This window comes from Carcharhinus amblyrhynchos, chromosome 4, assembly GCF_965287045.1.
Source record: "Carcharhinus amblyrhynchos chromosome 4, sCarAmb.v2.hapA, whole genome shotgun sequence".
NCBI classification, from domain to species: Eukaryota; Metazoa; Chordata; class Chondrichthyes; order Carcharhiniformes; family Carcharhinidae; genus Carcharhinus; species Carcharhinus amblyrhynchos.
The window spans coordinates 135,442,322-135,458,287 of NC_137327.1; the positions used below are offsets into that span (position 1 = coordinate 135,442,322).

General features: G+C 38.1%; 1 protein-coding gene across 5 annotated transcripts in view; it reads right to left on the bottom strand.

Moving 5' to 3' along the window:
• The window catches only part of atrx (ATRX chromatin remodeler), a 182,120-nt gene that overhangs the window by 100,501 nt on the left and 65,653 nt on the right, over window positions 1–15,966 (bottom strand). For all 5 annotated transcript variants that reach the window (XM_080187921.1, XM_080187920.1, XM_080187919.1 and 2 more), the window contains exons 11-14: window positions 7,002–7,138; window positions 2,954–3,142; window positions 2,636–2,750; window positions 1,827–1,923 (exon numbers count right to left, since the gene is read on the bottom strand). In XM_080187921.1, the coding sequence (XP_080044047.1) occupies window positions 1,827–1,923; window positions 2,636–2,750; window positions 2,954–3,142; window positions 7,002–7,138 (538 nt within the window). The remainder of the gene's footprint in view (window positions 1–1,826; window positions 1,924–2,635; window positions 2,751–2,953; window positions 3,143–7,001; window positions 7,139–15,966) is intronic.

The following is a 15,966-nucleotide window of genomic DNA, read 5'->3' on the forward strand; positions in this document are numbered from 1 at the left end:
TAATGAAGGGGCTAGATAGGATCGAGGCAGAGAGATTCTTTCCACTTAGAAAGCAAACAAGAACTAGAGGGCACAGCCTCAAAATAAGGGGGGGTCAGTTTAGAAGAGTTGAGGAGGAACTTCTTCTCTCAAAGGGTAATGAATCTCTGGAATTCTCTGCCCGTTGAAGCGGTGGAGGCTACCTTGTTGAATATGTTTAAGTCACAGGTAGATAGATTTCTGATCAACAAGGGAATTAAGGGTTATGGGGACCAGGCGGGTAAGTGGAACTGAACGACTTTCAGATCAGCCATGATCTTATTGAATGGCGGGGCAGGCTCAAGGGGCTGGATGGCCTACTCCTGCTCCTATTTCGTATGTTCTTATGACCACAATCCCACCGAGGCCCTATCCCCATGCAATTACCTTAGCTAGTCCCCCGACACTAATTTAACATGGCCAATCCACCTAACCTGCACATCTTTGGAATGTGGCAGGAAACCAGAGCACTAGGAGGGAATCCATGCAGGCACAAAGAGAATGTGCAAACTCCACACAAGCAGTGACTCAAGCTGGAAATCGAACCCAGACCACTAGTGCTGTGAGGTGACACTGCTAACCACTGTGCCACCCAGATACTGTGAAAGTCCCCTAGTTGCCACACTGTCTGTTTGGGTACACTGAGGGAGAATTTAACATGGCCAATGCACCCGGGAGGGAACCCTTGCAGGCATGGAGAGAACATGCAGACTCTTCAGAGTGACCCAAGCCAGGAATCAAACCTGGGTCCTTGGCACTGTGTGGCAGCAATGCTAACCATTGTGCCACCCATATAGAAGGATTGGTCAGGCATAGCAGACCACTGGCATTTGAGAACTGTTGGAAGTGAAGAAGAGTGGAGGTGGTGTGGATATAGGTGTTAAGAGACCTATATTAGGAGAGGGAAAAAATATTTGCATAGCAAGTTCTACAGGGCCAACAAGTTGAAACAAAAGGTCTGGTAGATCAGCCCTGCCTGTTGACCTTGAAAAGGAGATAGAAGCATGACATGCAGGGTTCAGACCATGGAAGGCAGACCACTGAAAGATGGAGTCACATACAGTTTCAGAAATGAATGCTTGATGTTCAATTGTTGGGTCATTGCTCAGCGGGGGAGTTAGGAAGAGGTCTCAAAAGGGTGGACAACCATTGTTTGTGAATAGAACATCTTTGCCAGCGGGTTTTAAGGGCAAAGTTAGGGTTGACCCTGGGAGAATGAAGTTTTGCAGCTTCCTTGACAAAATTTCAGTCTGTTCAATTCAGATCTATTCAATGTTGCTACTCTGTTCACACTTTTATCCCCCTTGAATAGTTGTCAAAATGTTAATGTTTTTCTAACAGCAGATTCAAAAATTGGGGTTTGCTGCAAATGCTCCTTTGAGATTTTTTTCTTCCAGTGTGCAGTCCCTTTAAACTGCATCACATAACAGGGACCTCATAATACCACTGAGGCTGCTGCGTGACCACTTGACACTTAGTCATATTTATAAGCAAAGCAATGTTCCATTAAGCTATCAGTAACTTTTCAAAACGTGCATTCATTCCTCCCTAAAGGTGGTACATAAGAACATAAGAAATAGGAGCAGGAGTAGGCCATCTGGCCCTTCGAGCCTGCCCCGCCATTCAATAAGATCATGGCTGATCTGTCATGGCTCAGTTCCACATTCCCACCCTCTCCCCAACATGTGTGACATATCATCATGGGAAACATGCAGATTTGTCTCTTTGAAAATTCAAAGCTAAAAATGAGCTAGTCCAAAAGAAAATAGAACAGGGTTTTGTCTAACAATTAGCATCTCTAAAAATACCTTTTCACTTGATGAATTTTCTTGAACTTTAATTCGGCGCCTTTTCTTTTTCTGCAGGTAGCTACGTTGATTTTCCTCTGCCTCTTTCTTAGATGCTCTACATACAAACGCAAGTTACACATTTATTTCCTTGAACCTCTGCAGTTCCCTACCTTGAAATTACAAAAAGGTAAATTTGCTGTTAAATGACAATCATACTACAGCTTTCTCTAGTCAAAAAATTATGCTAGTCAGTCAGATCCATGGGAGCAGGTAAAGCAAACACGAGATTGGGAAGCACGGAACGGGAGCCTGTTCCAGTGCTAAATATTGGTCTTGGAAGGGATACAGTGCAAATTAGTTGGGAGATACTTGGGCTTATGGGCTAAATTACTTTGGCAGTTAAGAAAAATTATGCATCCCTTGAGTACAGGAGATCTGATAAGTGTTTAAAATGGTGATTCCATAGGATTCCCTGTGATAGTGGAATCAAGAAAAAACAGACACAATGTTAGCGCTAACCCATAAGAATGGACACCAGGAAGCACTAACATCTCCTCCCACTCAGCCCATGACTAAAATCCATACATTTAATAGAGAGGAGTCAAAGCTGAGATTGTCTGATTTGTACGGTCAGTATTGTAACACAAAGTAAAAACATATCCAAATGCATCCACTGGAATAATAAATTTAAACAAAGTTTTAAATCTGGAGGCTAACACTGTCCTTGGATCTTTACAGCTCACTGTTAGAATATTGAAAAGATATTTGTGGATACTACTCAAAACAAAAGAGTGCATTTTGGTAATTTTAAAGAACCGTTCTTATACCTTGTTCTTGGGCGCTTCCGTTTATCATCAGAATCACTGTCCTCTTCCTCACTTAGCTCAGATTCCTGAAAATCAGAGTCACTCTCCTGCTCAGTAGTATTTTCATTACTACTGACTGAAAAGAAAATATAAATTGTTTTAAGTTTGCTAATATTTACTGAGGAAATACTAAAGGCAATCCTGCAAAAGAAAGCTAGATTTGACATTGACATCTGTAACAATTAAAATCACATTAAAAGACTAATTATTTTCCAGGGCAGCATCGCAACTTGACCTACATTTTCAGTCTTAAAAAAAGTAACAAGCCATCTCCTGTACCTTTTTTCCTGCTCCTTCGTGTGCCTTCTTTTGTTCCATCTTTGACTTTGGGTCCCTTCTTTTCATCTCCAGATTCACCATCACTCATTGTGAGCTTGTGCCTCAAAAGTCGATGTCTATAGCGTGGTTTCTTCATCATTTCGAAGTCCGAATCTGAATCAGAATCGGCCTCAGCTTCCTCTTCTGCGTCTAATTAAACAATTAAGGTCCACTTTATTAAAAGTTTAATGAGCAAACTGCTTTGTAGGTATAAAAATGCTAGTTTCAATTTTAGACTCATCTTAATTTGTTTTAGCTTCCGTTTTGTTACAAACTTTGGTTACAGGCTAGATGACCAAAAAAGGTTTTGCTTTATGTTTTCATTTCAGTCTACTGGACAGCTTATATTTCAGAAAGTTGGTCAATTCTCCTTTCATTACTCAGCTTTTTGATTTGATTTATTATCACATGTATTGGAATACAGTGAAAAGTATTTTCTTGCACACTATACAAAGCATACTGTTTATACAGAAGGAGAGTGCAGAATGTAGTGTTACAGTCATAGCTAGGGTGTAAAGAAAGATCAACTTAATGCAAGGTAGGTCCACTCAAAAATCTGACGGCAGCAGGGAAGCTGTTCTCAAGTTGGTTGGTATGCAACCTCAGACTTTTGTATCTTCTTCCTGACAGAAAGAGGTGGGAGAGAGAATGTCTGGGGTTTGTGGGGTCCTTAATTACGCTGGTTGCTTTGCCAAGGCAGCGGGAAGTGTAGACAGTCAACGATGGAAGGCTGGTTTGCGTGATAGATTGGGCTACATTCATGACCTTCTGTAGTTTTTTGTGGTCTTGGGCAGAGCAAGAGACATACCAAGTTGATACAAATCAGAAAGAACGCTTTCTATGCTACATCTGTATAAGCTGGAGTGTGTCGTAGCTGACCTGCCGAATTTCCTTAGTCTTCTGAGAAAGTTGGTGGACTTTCTTAACTATAGTATTGGCATGGGGGACCAGGACAGGTCGTTGGTGATCTGGACACCTAAAAACTTGAAACTCTTGACCCTTTCTCCTTGGTCCCCGTTGATGTAGACAGAGTCACGTTCTCCTCTACACTTCCTGAAATCGATTACAATCGCCTTCATTTTGTGGACATTGAGGGAGAGATTATTGCTGCCACACCAGTTCACCAGATTCTCTCTCTCATTCCTGTAATCTGTCTCGTCATTGTTTGAGATTCGACTACGGTTGTGTCATCAGCAAAGTTGAAAATCGAGCTAAAGGGGAATTTGGCCACTCGTAGGTGTACAAGGAGTCAAGTAGGGGGCTGAGAACACAGCCTTATGGGGCACCGGTATTGAGGATAATCGTGAAGGATATTCGTGGAGGAGGTACTGTTGCCTATCCTTACTTATTGTGATTTCTGGTTTAGGAAGTTCAGGGTCCAGTCACAGACAGGAACTGAGGCCCAGGCTATGGAGTGTGGAAAGAATAAATATTTCACCAGAATGGAAAACAAAATAGGGAAAATAAAGAGAATGAAGAAAGGAAGCAAAGATGGTGAGAGTTCCATTAAAAGTTAAGCATGTGGTTGAGATGCCGGAGTCTCATATTATTAGGCGGCGTAAGATGCCAGGGATCCTTTCCTAAAGGATACTTAATGACTTGTGTGCAGCATAAACACCAACAGGAACCTGTTTTGGTGATGTACGACAAAATGAATGAGTTTGGTTTATATGGCATATTTAACTAAACAAGGTTTTACTTTCAGTTCCAATTTTCTCCCTGCAAAAGTTTATTTTATTTAGGCGGCTTACATTAACACAATGTTACTGTGAAAATCCCCGAATCGCCACATGCTCGCATACACTGAGGGAGAATTTAGCATGGCCAATGCACCTATTCAGTACATCTTTCAGTCTCTGGGAGGAACCCCACGCAGATACGTGGTCAATGTGCAGGCTCCACACACAATGATCCAAGCAGAGAATCGAACATGGGTCCCTTGTGTTGAGGAAGCAGTGCTAGCCACCGTGCCACCCCAAAAATCAATGCCTCATGGTACCTCAGTCCAGAAATCCCAGCTTTAATCTGATTTCAGCCTTCATCTTTATTTGCAGTTTTAAATTCATTGATGAAAACACAATTTAGTCAAATACTATTTCCTTTACATATTAATCCAATAATAAAATACATTTGGAACATGAGCAATTCTTTCAAATTGCTCTAAATCTAAACGTATTTTTGTAAGCCTGAGTTGGTTCAATAGTATCGTACCATATCAACTGATTCAACAATTGTGAATTCCAAACCTCGCACATGATCTTGACTGAATAATGGGAATGCAGCAGAGTAGTAATGCCATTGAACTAGTAAGCCAGGGGCCCAGACTAGTATCCTGGGGACATGAGTTCAAACCCCACCACCACAATTAGTGGAATTTAATTTTTTTTTAAATTCATGGACTGTGGGCATTGCTAAATGGGACAGCAATTATTGCCCCCATGGTCTGGCATATCCTCATTCTACCATTACCATCAACAGTGAAGGATCAACTCTGGTTCAGTGAAGAGGGCAAGAGAGCATGCCAGGAGAAGCACTACACATATCTAAAAATTATGTTTTTAAAAAGTCTGGGATTAAAATCTATTCAAAGTAATGCTGGCCATAGTTACACTAGGCCACTAACTCTTCAACTCTACCATAACCATCTATAGCAGAGGAAACTGAACTTGATGCAAAGACGAAGACAGGAAGGCATGCCAAAAGCAGCACTAAGCATACTTAAAAGGGCGTCAACCTGAGGAGGCTACAGCACAGAGGTGCCCAAATGCAGAAGCAGCATGCAAAAAACATAGCTAAGTGGCTTCACAACCAATGTGTCAGATCAAAGCCCTGTCGGCCTGCCACATCCAGTCATGAATGATAAAGCATGAGAGCTCCGGGATATTACTGAAGTTCCTTAGAATAGCATCCTCAGCCCGGACCACCTTCAATGACCTTCCCTCCATTATGTCAGAAGTGGGCATGTTTGCCAGTGATTGTACAAAGTTCAGTACTAGGCATGATGACTCAGATACAGAAGCAGTTTGTGTCCACGTATAGCAAGACTTGGACATCATTCACACCAGGTTTGATAAATAGCAAGTTATATTCATGCCAGGCAATGACAATTTCCATTGATCAACATCATAAAACAGATTATCTCACCATTTATCCCACTGCTTTTTATGGAACCTTGCTGCATGAAAATTGGATGCCCAGCTTTGCAAACATTATATCCATGTTTACAATTAAAAGGCCATTAAGCATGTGAAGGTCTTATATATAAAATTAAGTTTGTTCTTTAACACAAACAGCTAGCTTTTCCTCTCACTGGCTTTAGACATCATTACATGAAATTATTTTGCTTTTCACCTCAAATATGCAGTCATTATCCATATATTACAAACCCCAAATCCTTGAAAAGTTTATGGTCCCCATAGGTGAATTAACCATTACTGCAGTTAATGGTTAATTATGGAAATCACTGGTTTACTCATGCGGCACCTATGTCAATGACACAGACACTGCAAATTCTGGATCGTGTAATATCTGCAAGAAACGCAGACCCATCTCAGAAACCAATTCAAAGACAGACTGCTGGAAAATGTCAATCACCCTTCCATGTTTGTTCACCATTCATTACTAAAGAAAGGGTTATATAGAGTTTTCTGGCACATGCTTGTACATATTTATACAAGGTAACTAGAAGCCACAAAACATTTTAACAGCAGTGCATAACTGAGTACAAGACATATTCATTTGCTGAATATGCCAAGGACAATGAGAAGAAATTTACAAAAACTTGGGAAGTTTTTTGGGAAATTCTATTTTTAAGTTGGAGGCAAGGACTTAAGAAATTTGTAATGTTTAACAAACACTTGCAATTTGTGGTTCAAGTGTTTAAAAGTCTTTGGTATATTTAATGATAATAGAAGCAATAACTTTGCTCTGGAAAATGGGATAAATGTTTGCTTCCTGCACTAAACACATTTTATCAAGTTTCCTACAGTTTGAGGCTTCTTTTCTTTACCATTTTCATCTTCATCTTCCACTTCATTCTTTTGGTCCGATTTCTTCCTTTCTTCTTCAGATTCCTCCTCAGAAGATTTATCATCATTAGATGATAGATTTGCATTTATTTCTGCTAGCAGCATCTTCTTAGCAATTCTGGCAGAAAAGTAAAACAATCGAGGAAAAATTATCAAATTTGATGTTTGAACATTTTACATTTAAGTGATCAGTACAGAAAAGTTCCCTACAAGCAAGCAATTCGCTCAAATTAAGTTCAAATGTTACATATTTTGAAAACATTGTTACCCAAATATAATTTGGGAAAAAGAATCAGTAATAATTTGAAAGAATATTGATCCCCTGAACATTACATAATCCCTTCGAAATAAATGCCTTAATATATTGCATCTGAGTACTGATCAGTAATAATTCATGGGTATTAATCTTTCTTGCATATATCATATGCATAGTACTCAAAAGGAATAAGACTCTAGATCAAAATTAAACATGCCACAGGGCCCCATGTACACTTCCTAATCTATGAAAATTTCAAATTACACCAGGCATTTTATTTTCTACCATGAAATCAATGAAAAATATTCAGAAAAAAGCAAGATCTACATTCACAAGAATTAATCTGAAAATTACAAATAAAGCTTTATAGAACGTTTGTTACAAATACTTTGGCTACCAGTATTGGTAAAGTACTACGTGTAAAGCTATTCTACTTCAAAACAGTGCAACACTATAACAGGGTCTGTTCATGTGCATTTATCCAACTTACTACCAACTGTTGCATTCAAGTCCTAAATTATGTTGTGATGCAACATTTTACTAGCTGCTACAAATGCACTTTATAATTGAGAACAATATGCTTCAGCAATCTATTTCTTCATTCAATCGTTCTGCAATATTTAAAATAACCAAATTTAAAATAACCAAATCATAGAAAGCAAAGATTGGTTGGTAGTGGTAATGATCAAAGGAAAGGGCAAGGAGTAATAATCTTTTACCTCTATAACAATCTCAGACGCTCAGAACATCACAAACACTTCACAACCGATTATATTTGCATGGAGCCAGATGTAGAAAAACACAACAGCCAAGATGTGCATAGCAAAATCCCACAATAGCAAATCAGATGCCCAAACGGGGAGGAAACATCGGATCTCTTATATACAGCCAAATAGGAATGGCATTAATAGAATATTACACCTGAATAATAGTATCTTACACAGTGCAACCCTCCTCAGTACTGTACTGAAGAGCCAGCGCAGGTGGTATTCCTTGAATGGGACCTGAGCTGTGCTTATTAGGCTAACCAGAGGGTGGCTAAATAGGGCGGAAAAAACTCTGCCCACATTGACTTTTATTAACCAGATTTCACACCAGCTTTCTACACATTATGGGGACACATCCCTTCCCATCACAAGCTTAACATTTCTCTCAACCCCTTGTGATGAGAGGCCTCCTCTAAATTTTCAAGCTGTTTACAACTTCTGCTGCAATAGATAAATGCCCATGAATTCTCGCACATTGAAGAAATAACATTCAACCAATTTCAGGTTGCGGTAGCATGCTGTTATTGGACTAGTTACCTAAAGCTCAGATTATGAATCTGAAGACAAATTTAAACCCCACCATGGCAGCTGAGGAATTGAAATTCAATTGATTGAATAACTCCAGAATAAAAAAAAACGCAGTAACGATGGCCATGAAACTACCAGAATGTTATTAAAAACATATGTAGCTCACTGATGGCTTTAGGGAAGGGAACTTTTCATCCTTACCTGGCCACATGTGACCCCAGAGCAATGAGGTTGACTCCGAGCCCTCTAAAAATAGCCTTGCAAGACACATGGTTGTGTTTAAGAACCACCAATTTAAGAGCAACTAGAGATGGACAATAAATTCTGGCTTTCCATCAAAATTCTCATCCCCATAAAGGATTTTTTTTAAATTGTGGTCACCCCTTATTCAGCATTTTCATGGTCACTGCAAACAATGGTGAGACATCCAATTGTGTGCCTTTATCCCAATTATTTATTCTGGTAAAAGGGTATTGATCTGTGAATGAATTACTTGTTCAACATTTAGACTACAACCTTTATCTAGAAATACATCAACCAGGTTATTCGTCTTAACATACTATTGGTAAGATATTACAGGAGGAAGAAAACACTTAATTGCACGATACTGTGAATTAACACTTCAAATTGCCATGATCATTCAAGACAGACCACTAGTGTCAAACTTTCTCTCCAGGTGCTGGGGGATTTTAAAAGTTCAAGTAAACACAATTTTACATGACCACTATTTTGCTTTACTTAAACATAAATGAGCAATTATGCACAATCAGTTCCATTTTATCCCAAATTCCTATATCTTAAATAGTAATTTTGCCATTAAAATAGACTGAAGCTTTTCTTTACAAATGAGAAAGTAAACCAGTTTGACAAATTTTTCGTACCACTTAGATGTTTTTAAATTTAAAAAACGGTAATGCAAAAAAATTGCTACGCTGGCAAATTAAAAATGCTGAAAACACCCAGATCAAGCAAAGCTATGGAGAATAGGCAGTTAACATTTCAAGTGTGGGCCTATCACAACATCCAACCAAACATCAACTAAAACATTAACTTCTGGTCTTAGCGATCTGCTCAGTACTTTCAACATTTTCAATTTTTGTTACGAGTAACAAATGTGACACATGGAAATTCATTACAGCTTAGCAGAATTAGATACAGAAATGAAATATTTCCCATCTAAAAGGTTAAAGATGTGCACAGAAGATTCACTGCATAAAAATAATGAACTCAATTCTGATCATGACACCAATAGTTACCAAGAAACAATTGCATGCAATATTTTAAAGAGGTATGTCTGATTGTTTAATACGTTTTCACCTGAAGACAAATAGTTGTGTTTCCTTTGTCTTACACTTTCTATATACTTACAGTGTATTAAAAGTATGATGTGCAGGTTCTTCTGGTCTTTTGGAGCATACAGAATCCTGAGCTGTCCACCAGATTGAAGACTGAACTCTCACTTCATCAAGTCAACTAATCAGTTGCTTAGAACCCAATCCAAGGCATACACTGGGCAACAAATGTTAGCTGTCACTGTTCAGTCAGTTGAGCCAATCGTCTTCCACCATTTGGTTGCAGGTTCATTTAGAGCTTCAGGTGTGTTCAAGACTGCAATTCTGCACAAATTCTTTTTCGCAGCTTGCCTTAAAGGATTTCCTTTCGTCAAGTTCATTACACAAAAAGTTGAATGTGCATGATGGAATTGTTGCTTCCCTCCCCCCTTTCAACTACATTACTTGTAAAATACACAACTTTAACTCATTGATGAAGCAAGAGAATATTTCTTTCTACAAATCCACAGAGGGCATCAGAGCAACGAATTCTGGCAGCCAAGACCTGCATTCTTATTTACAACGCAGGCTGAAACTGAACCATTTTATGCAGGTACAACCTCAGGTTTGTAGAAGAAATTAATTCTGGTCAGACTCAAACACCCATCATCCATCCTCAAAACAATAATTTGAGAAACTAAAAGAATTGATGCAATTTAAGCCTTAGATATACAATACAACAACATACAAAAAAAAATTAAGGATCACAAATGGAAAAGAAGTTCACTGACATTACTTGACATTCATTTCATAAATACAATTTAAATTTACAACTGCCTCTGCTGGAAAACTTGCATTCAAATAAAATATTTGCAATGACAATTTAAGTCTAATTTGACTCAGAATTGGCATAAAATTAAAACTTCAAGGTATTAGATCTTATAATTGTGCTGTAGCTCCCTGTGGTTATTATGGAACCACCATTTCACAAGATTGTTCATCTTAAACTTATACAAAATACACAACATGTGATATATTTGGTCCAACAAGAACAAGCATTCAATTCAATTTACAAGTTAGCACAACTAATCTACAAACAACGCCATGTAAGGCAACAGTCAGGAACACTCAAGCACAATAGTCTGCACAAAGCAAGGCAAAACATTATGAAAACATATCTCCCCATGAATAAAAATGGGGTGCCAAATCATGGGCTGACAAAACTCTGGCAATAGATGTAACAGAAAATAATTTCACTACTATGAAATAAGCAAGTGCACGACATCCTTAAGCACACAGCACTAAAGGCAATGTAACAAACTGAAATCATAAGCTTTTTGCATTTCAAACTAGCTCGTTTCAAATCACCAATTAAATGAATATTTATCATCTTATTAAAAACACAAAAGTGGCACACTTTCAGCAATGTATGTGACCTCAAATAGATCTTGGAATTAGTATTTTGATTGACTCTTTAAAGCATGATGTAGTGACCAGGCTTTCTATGTACAAATGCTAGTTTTCGGTTTCAAAACAAATTGGCATAATTAGAGCAAAGCAGATCTGCTCTTTTCCAATAGCTCACTTGCAAATATAATTTCTGGAAATTTGGTGCAGCATCATGAATCCAAGTGTGAAACATTTTGATTAGTTAACCTTTTAAAATTTTACAGCTCTTGAAACTTGCATTGGATTGCATTAAACCAAAATCCTTCATGAAGTATTAGGTACATCTCAGAAGTACATCTGAAATTAGCAGTAAAAGGTGAACTGTGTGTTGAAAAGGCAGAATCCACAATTAAACATGCAATCATATTTTGGAAGAGGAAAAGCTGCTCAAAGGAAGAATGATTCTGTTTTAAGAACACTAGTCTAAATATGTTAATTATTCTGAAATGCTTGCCTTGCTGTATTTTCTTTGACTTCAAAACACAGAACAAATGAAGCATGCAGGAAGAGCAAACCAAAATGTTTGTTTTCCTACCTTTCCATAATAGGATACAGTCCCTATTTCAACAAGGGATCATCATCTGGAAGCATTTCCCTTTTAGAAGTTGCCAAGGTTTTGTGACCGCTTGGTGGGTAAATGCATCAACTGATGTAATACTGAGTCATCCATATAGGCTAAGATGACCCTTTTCAACCATGAGTCTTTGGTGATCTCAGATGGTGTTGTGATTGAACAGCAAGCGAGCCATTCAGCTCAAATCCATGCTGGATTTTTCCTCCACATACTTCCATGTGTAATCTCACATTCATTCCTATACCCTTTACACTATTCCCACAATTTTCCCCTTAAAGATTCTGTTTCACAATTTTTTTGTAGCAGGAAATAAAACATTCCAACCAATGGAAAAATATTTGCTGTAATGCTCCTTTTGACTGAGAGATCATCTTGAACATGCACGCTCAGGCAGTCCCGTGAAAACAATTTCTCAGTTCCAATGAAATCAACCGAGTCCCATCTCTATTTTTAAAAATAGGATAATTTTTTTTGCCATTCTTAATTTGTGGAAATATTTCATACATAGAATTATGGAATCAGAACTTCTATTGCTTTTCCTAGCTACCCTCAGAATCCTGGGATAAAATAGGCCTTAGTAATTCAATTACCTTAATTCTGAACAACTTCAAATATCATTTCAACAACAATGTAGTTATATAGCATCATAAAAAGGTAAAATATTCCAAGGTAGTAACAGAAGCAAACTGTATGTTTCTACCATTTGCTCTCAGTCCTTAACTTTCATTGTAGCAGCCCTACCTTTATTTTCACTATTGCTTCACTAAAATAGGGGCACCACAATTGATCTCAAACTCATGGGTTTGGAAAGGGTTGGAAGATGCCTAAAATAAACCAGAATTCCAGCACCCATTTGATAGTACATGACAGTTGCTGAAAAGTGAATGTGTTAATGTCTCAAGATTGGATTGCAATGTCCAAGGTCCAATGTATACACACAACAGATTGCCAGTAAATGCTGTAGTGAATGCACAGGGGAAACCTCACTTTCCAAAAAACTAGATAGTTTGTGCAGCAATACTACTCTACTTTGGACAAAACCTAGTTTGAAAAGTTGCCCTGAAGGCTATCTTTGCCTAACTGCAAGAACAGCTGAAATACATACACATGAATGATCAATAATGCAAATGGATTTTACTTATAAAGAAGCCAACGGTTACTTCATCCTGTTAGCCAAAAAGGTACAAATGTTGTAAATTCTATTCTAGTTGAGGATATGGGCAAGGAGGTGAATGGTGCATTGCCTGACGTAGCAAACCAAAGTTAGGCAAATGATTATCATTTCAGTCCTGCAAGGGAGGTATTACTCAATAATAGATCTTGTGGATATGATGGCTTTGATTTGAGACCACTCATTTAATAGTGCTTTTTGTCAATGGCTTTTGAGCATTGTGGAAATGAAGGTTCAGTTACAGGAACTCCATGAACAATTCTGCACTTAAATCTAGAACAAGGACAGCATGGTGGCACAGTGGTTAGCACTGCTGCCTCACAGCGCCAGGGATCCAGGTTCAATTCCAGCCCTGGGTGACTGCATGTTTCTCCACGACTATGTAGGTTTCCTTTCACAATCCAAAAGGTATGTGGGTTAGGCAGATTGGACATGCTAAATTACCCCTTAATGCAAGTGGGTTATGGGAATAGGGCCTACAGCATGGGTGAAATTGTTTTGTGGTGCAGGCTTGATGGGCTGAGTAGCCTCCTTCTACACTGTAGGGATTCTATGATTCCGAGTGTCCACTGTCAAGTCCAAATGCACATTTGGTGCTGTGCCTACATTTGTTGAAGTTCAAAACCAGCAACAACTGAAGACCTCTGCTTTGTCCCAAATCTAAAACCGCATTCATGGAAACAAAGACTTTTCAGTACTTATTACACACGGTAGATGATTTTTAAAAAAAACAAGGATTTCTGTCATTGACAGAATAAACAAACCTGAAGGAGGCATTTTAGTTCTATGTCTTCATGCTCTTTAAAAACAAAAGTTCTCTTAAAGAGAGTCATTGATTCTCTCTTATTGCCCCCAGGAAAGAATTACATCATTCTGCTATACAACGGTTGAATGAATCAGAATCACCAACCAGCCAATTAAGTGTATCCTGAACATTTCAGGGGTTGCACTAGCATCAATGTAATGGCACTTCAAATTTTAAACAAAGAATACTTTTATTCCCTAAATTAAAGGCAAATCTTTCACTGCCTATATAACAGAATAATGATAAAATAAACTTTTCAGATATTCAAGCAGTCGCAAAATCCGAACAATTGCAATGTGACCTGCAAACTTCACGTGTTATAAGCACCCTCCCTTTTCAAAGACTTTGAGTGTTTAAATTTTGAAAAACAAATCATGAGTTTGTCCGATTCTGAAAATTGTGCCCTGTTGGTATACTTTAAAAGTTATATTCGATTTCCAAACACTTGTTGAAAACGTACTTGAGCTTTAATTATCCAGCAAAAAAGTAATTCCAAACCAAACACTAGACATGGTCTTGAAAACTGCTTAGTCTGTGGCACAAAGGGTTCAGTAAAATAAAGCATTTAGAGTGGAAGAGGAAACTACTTGCAACTCATTTTCCAGCTTGAAGTTAGCAAGAAACCCATTTCAAATTATCTGTTAAGGCCAGATAGAAACACGACCAGGGAACCTGCAAAAGCAGACAGAAGGATGCTGGCTCCAGGGGAAATCAGTTCACTGAGATAGTTCAGTTTTGTGCACTCTGGAAGATTAATTCATTAGACATACTGTTGTCAAGACTTCAAACGGAAGCTTAAATTTACAGGCATTATCATTGCTGCATGTGGGTGACAGGTGTGATTCAAACAAATCTGGAAGATTTTTATAAGATATCCTAAAATGGTTTGTTCAACTGTGCGTAGCAGGACTGATGTTTCAATTGTTGATCCTTCAGAGGCCACATTAAAAATCATTGCTCTCATTGACCTGACAGCTCACTTCTGTGAAAAGAAAACTTTCAGGAACGTTTTGCACCCTACACATAATGACAAATTAAATAAGGTCTACATAAGGGCAATTTTAAAAATAAAAACTTGCCTTTGAAGGCAACCATCTCCACTTTTTTTTTAAGCTTAAGATTACTTGCAGTAGAAAAACACAAGGTACCAATTTATCTGGAAAATTAACAGAAAGTTGACATTAACACTACACATTAAATTGTGAAACATGTTATCCAGCAACAATTCTGTCTTTATATGCACTGAAACAGTCTCCATTTCAAAAATTCAAAACATTCAAAACTGATAGCTTCAATGTCTATATTCACAAGCATGGAATAAAGTTATTCTGTCAATTATTTTGATGTAGACATGCTGGTGTTAGGCTGGGGTGGGCACAGTAAGAAGTCTCACAACACCAGGTTAAAGACCAACAGGTTTATTTGGAATCATGAGCTTTCAGAGCGCGGCTTCACTCAACCAAGGAAGGTAAAGTGTGCTCCAAAAGCTCATGATTCCAAATAAACCTACTGGACTTTAACCTGGTGTTGAGACTTCTTATTCTATCAATTATTTTATTAAGAATAGTTTTGACAGCTATGTATGACTGCTTTAATTGGGTAATTAACACTTGATTGAATATTAATTTTTAATATTGGCTGTCCCAACTGGCAATTAAACTAAATTCTATGTGGCTTCTTTCTAGGTACTTCAAAATCAAGCCATTGTTCTGCCTGAAAACAGTTTGAATTTACACCCAGAGATTATTAATTTCACACTGATAAACCTATGCTTTTGATACTCCAATTTCCAATCGCAAAAATTCAGTGCACAAACTAGTAAGCCAGTTAGTTGGTCCCTTGAACCTGCTCCATTATTCAGTAAGATCATGGCTGATCCGATTTCTCCACATTTCCACCGAACCCCTTAGATTCTCAATGAATAAAGTGTCTACCCTCAAGACTCCTGTGATGACACTGTACCTTTAAGAAATATATTTGTATCATGTTTCTTGTAAGGTGTATGTTTAGAATTCAGATCTGTTTTGCAGGTTTTCGCTGTCTAGCGGACCTTTAAATTAGTAGCTGGGAGCAGAAGATAAATACTCATTTTAGTCCTGGAGTGTTTGTTTTAAGCAGAGCTAAT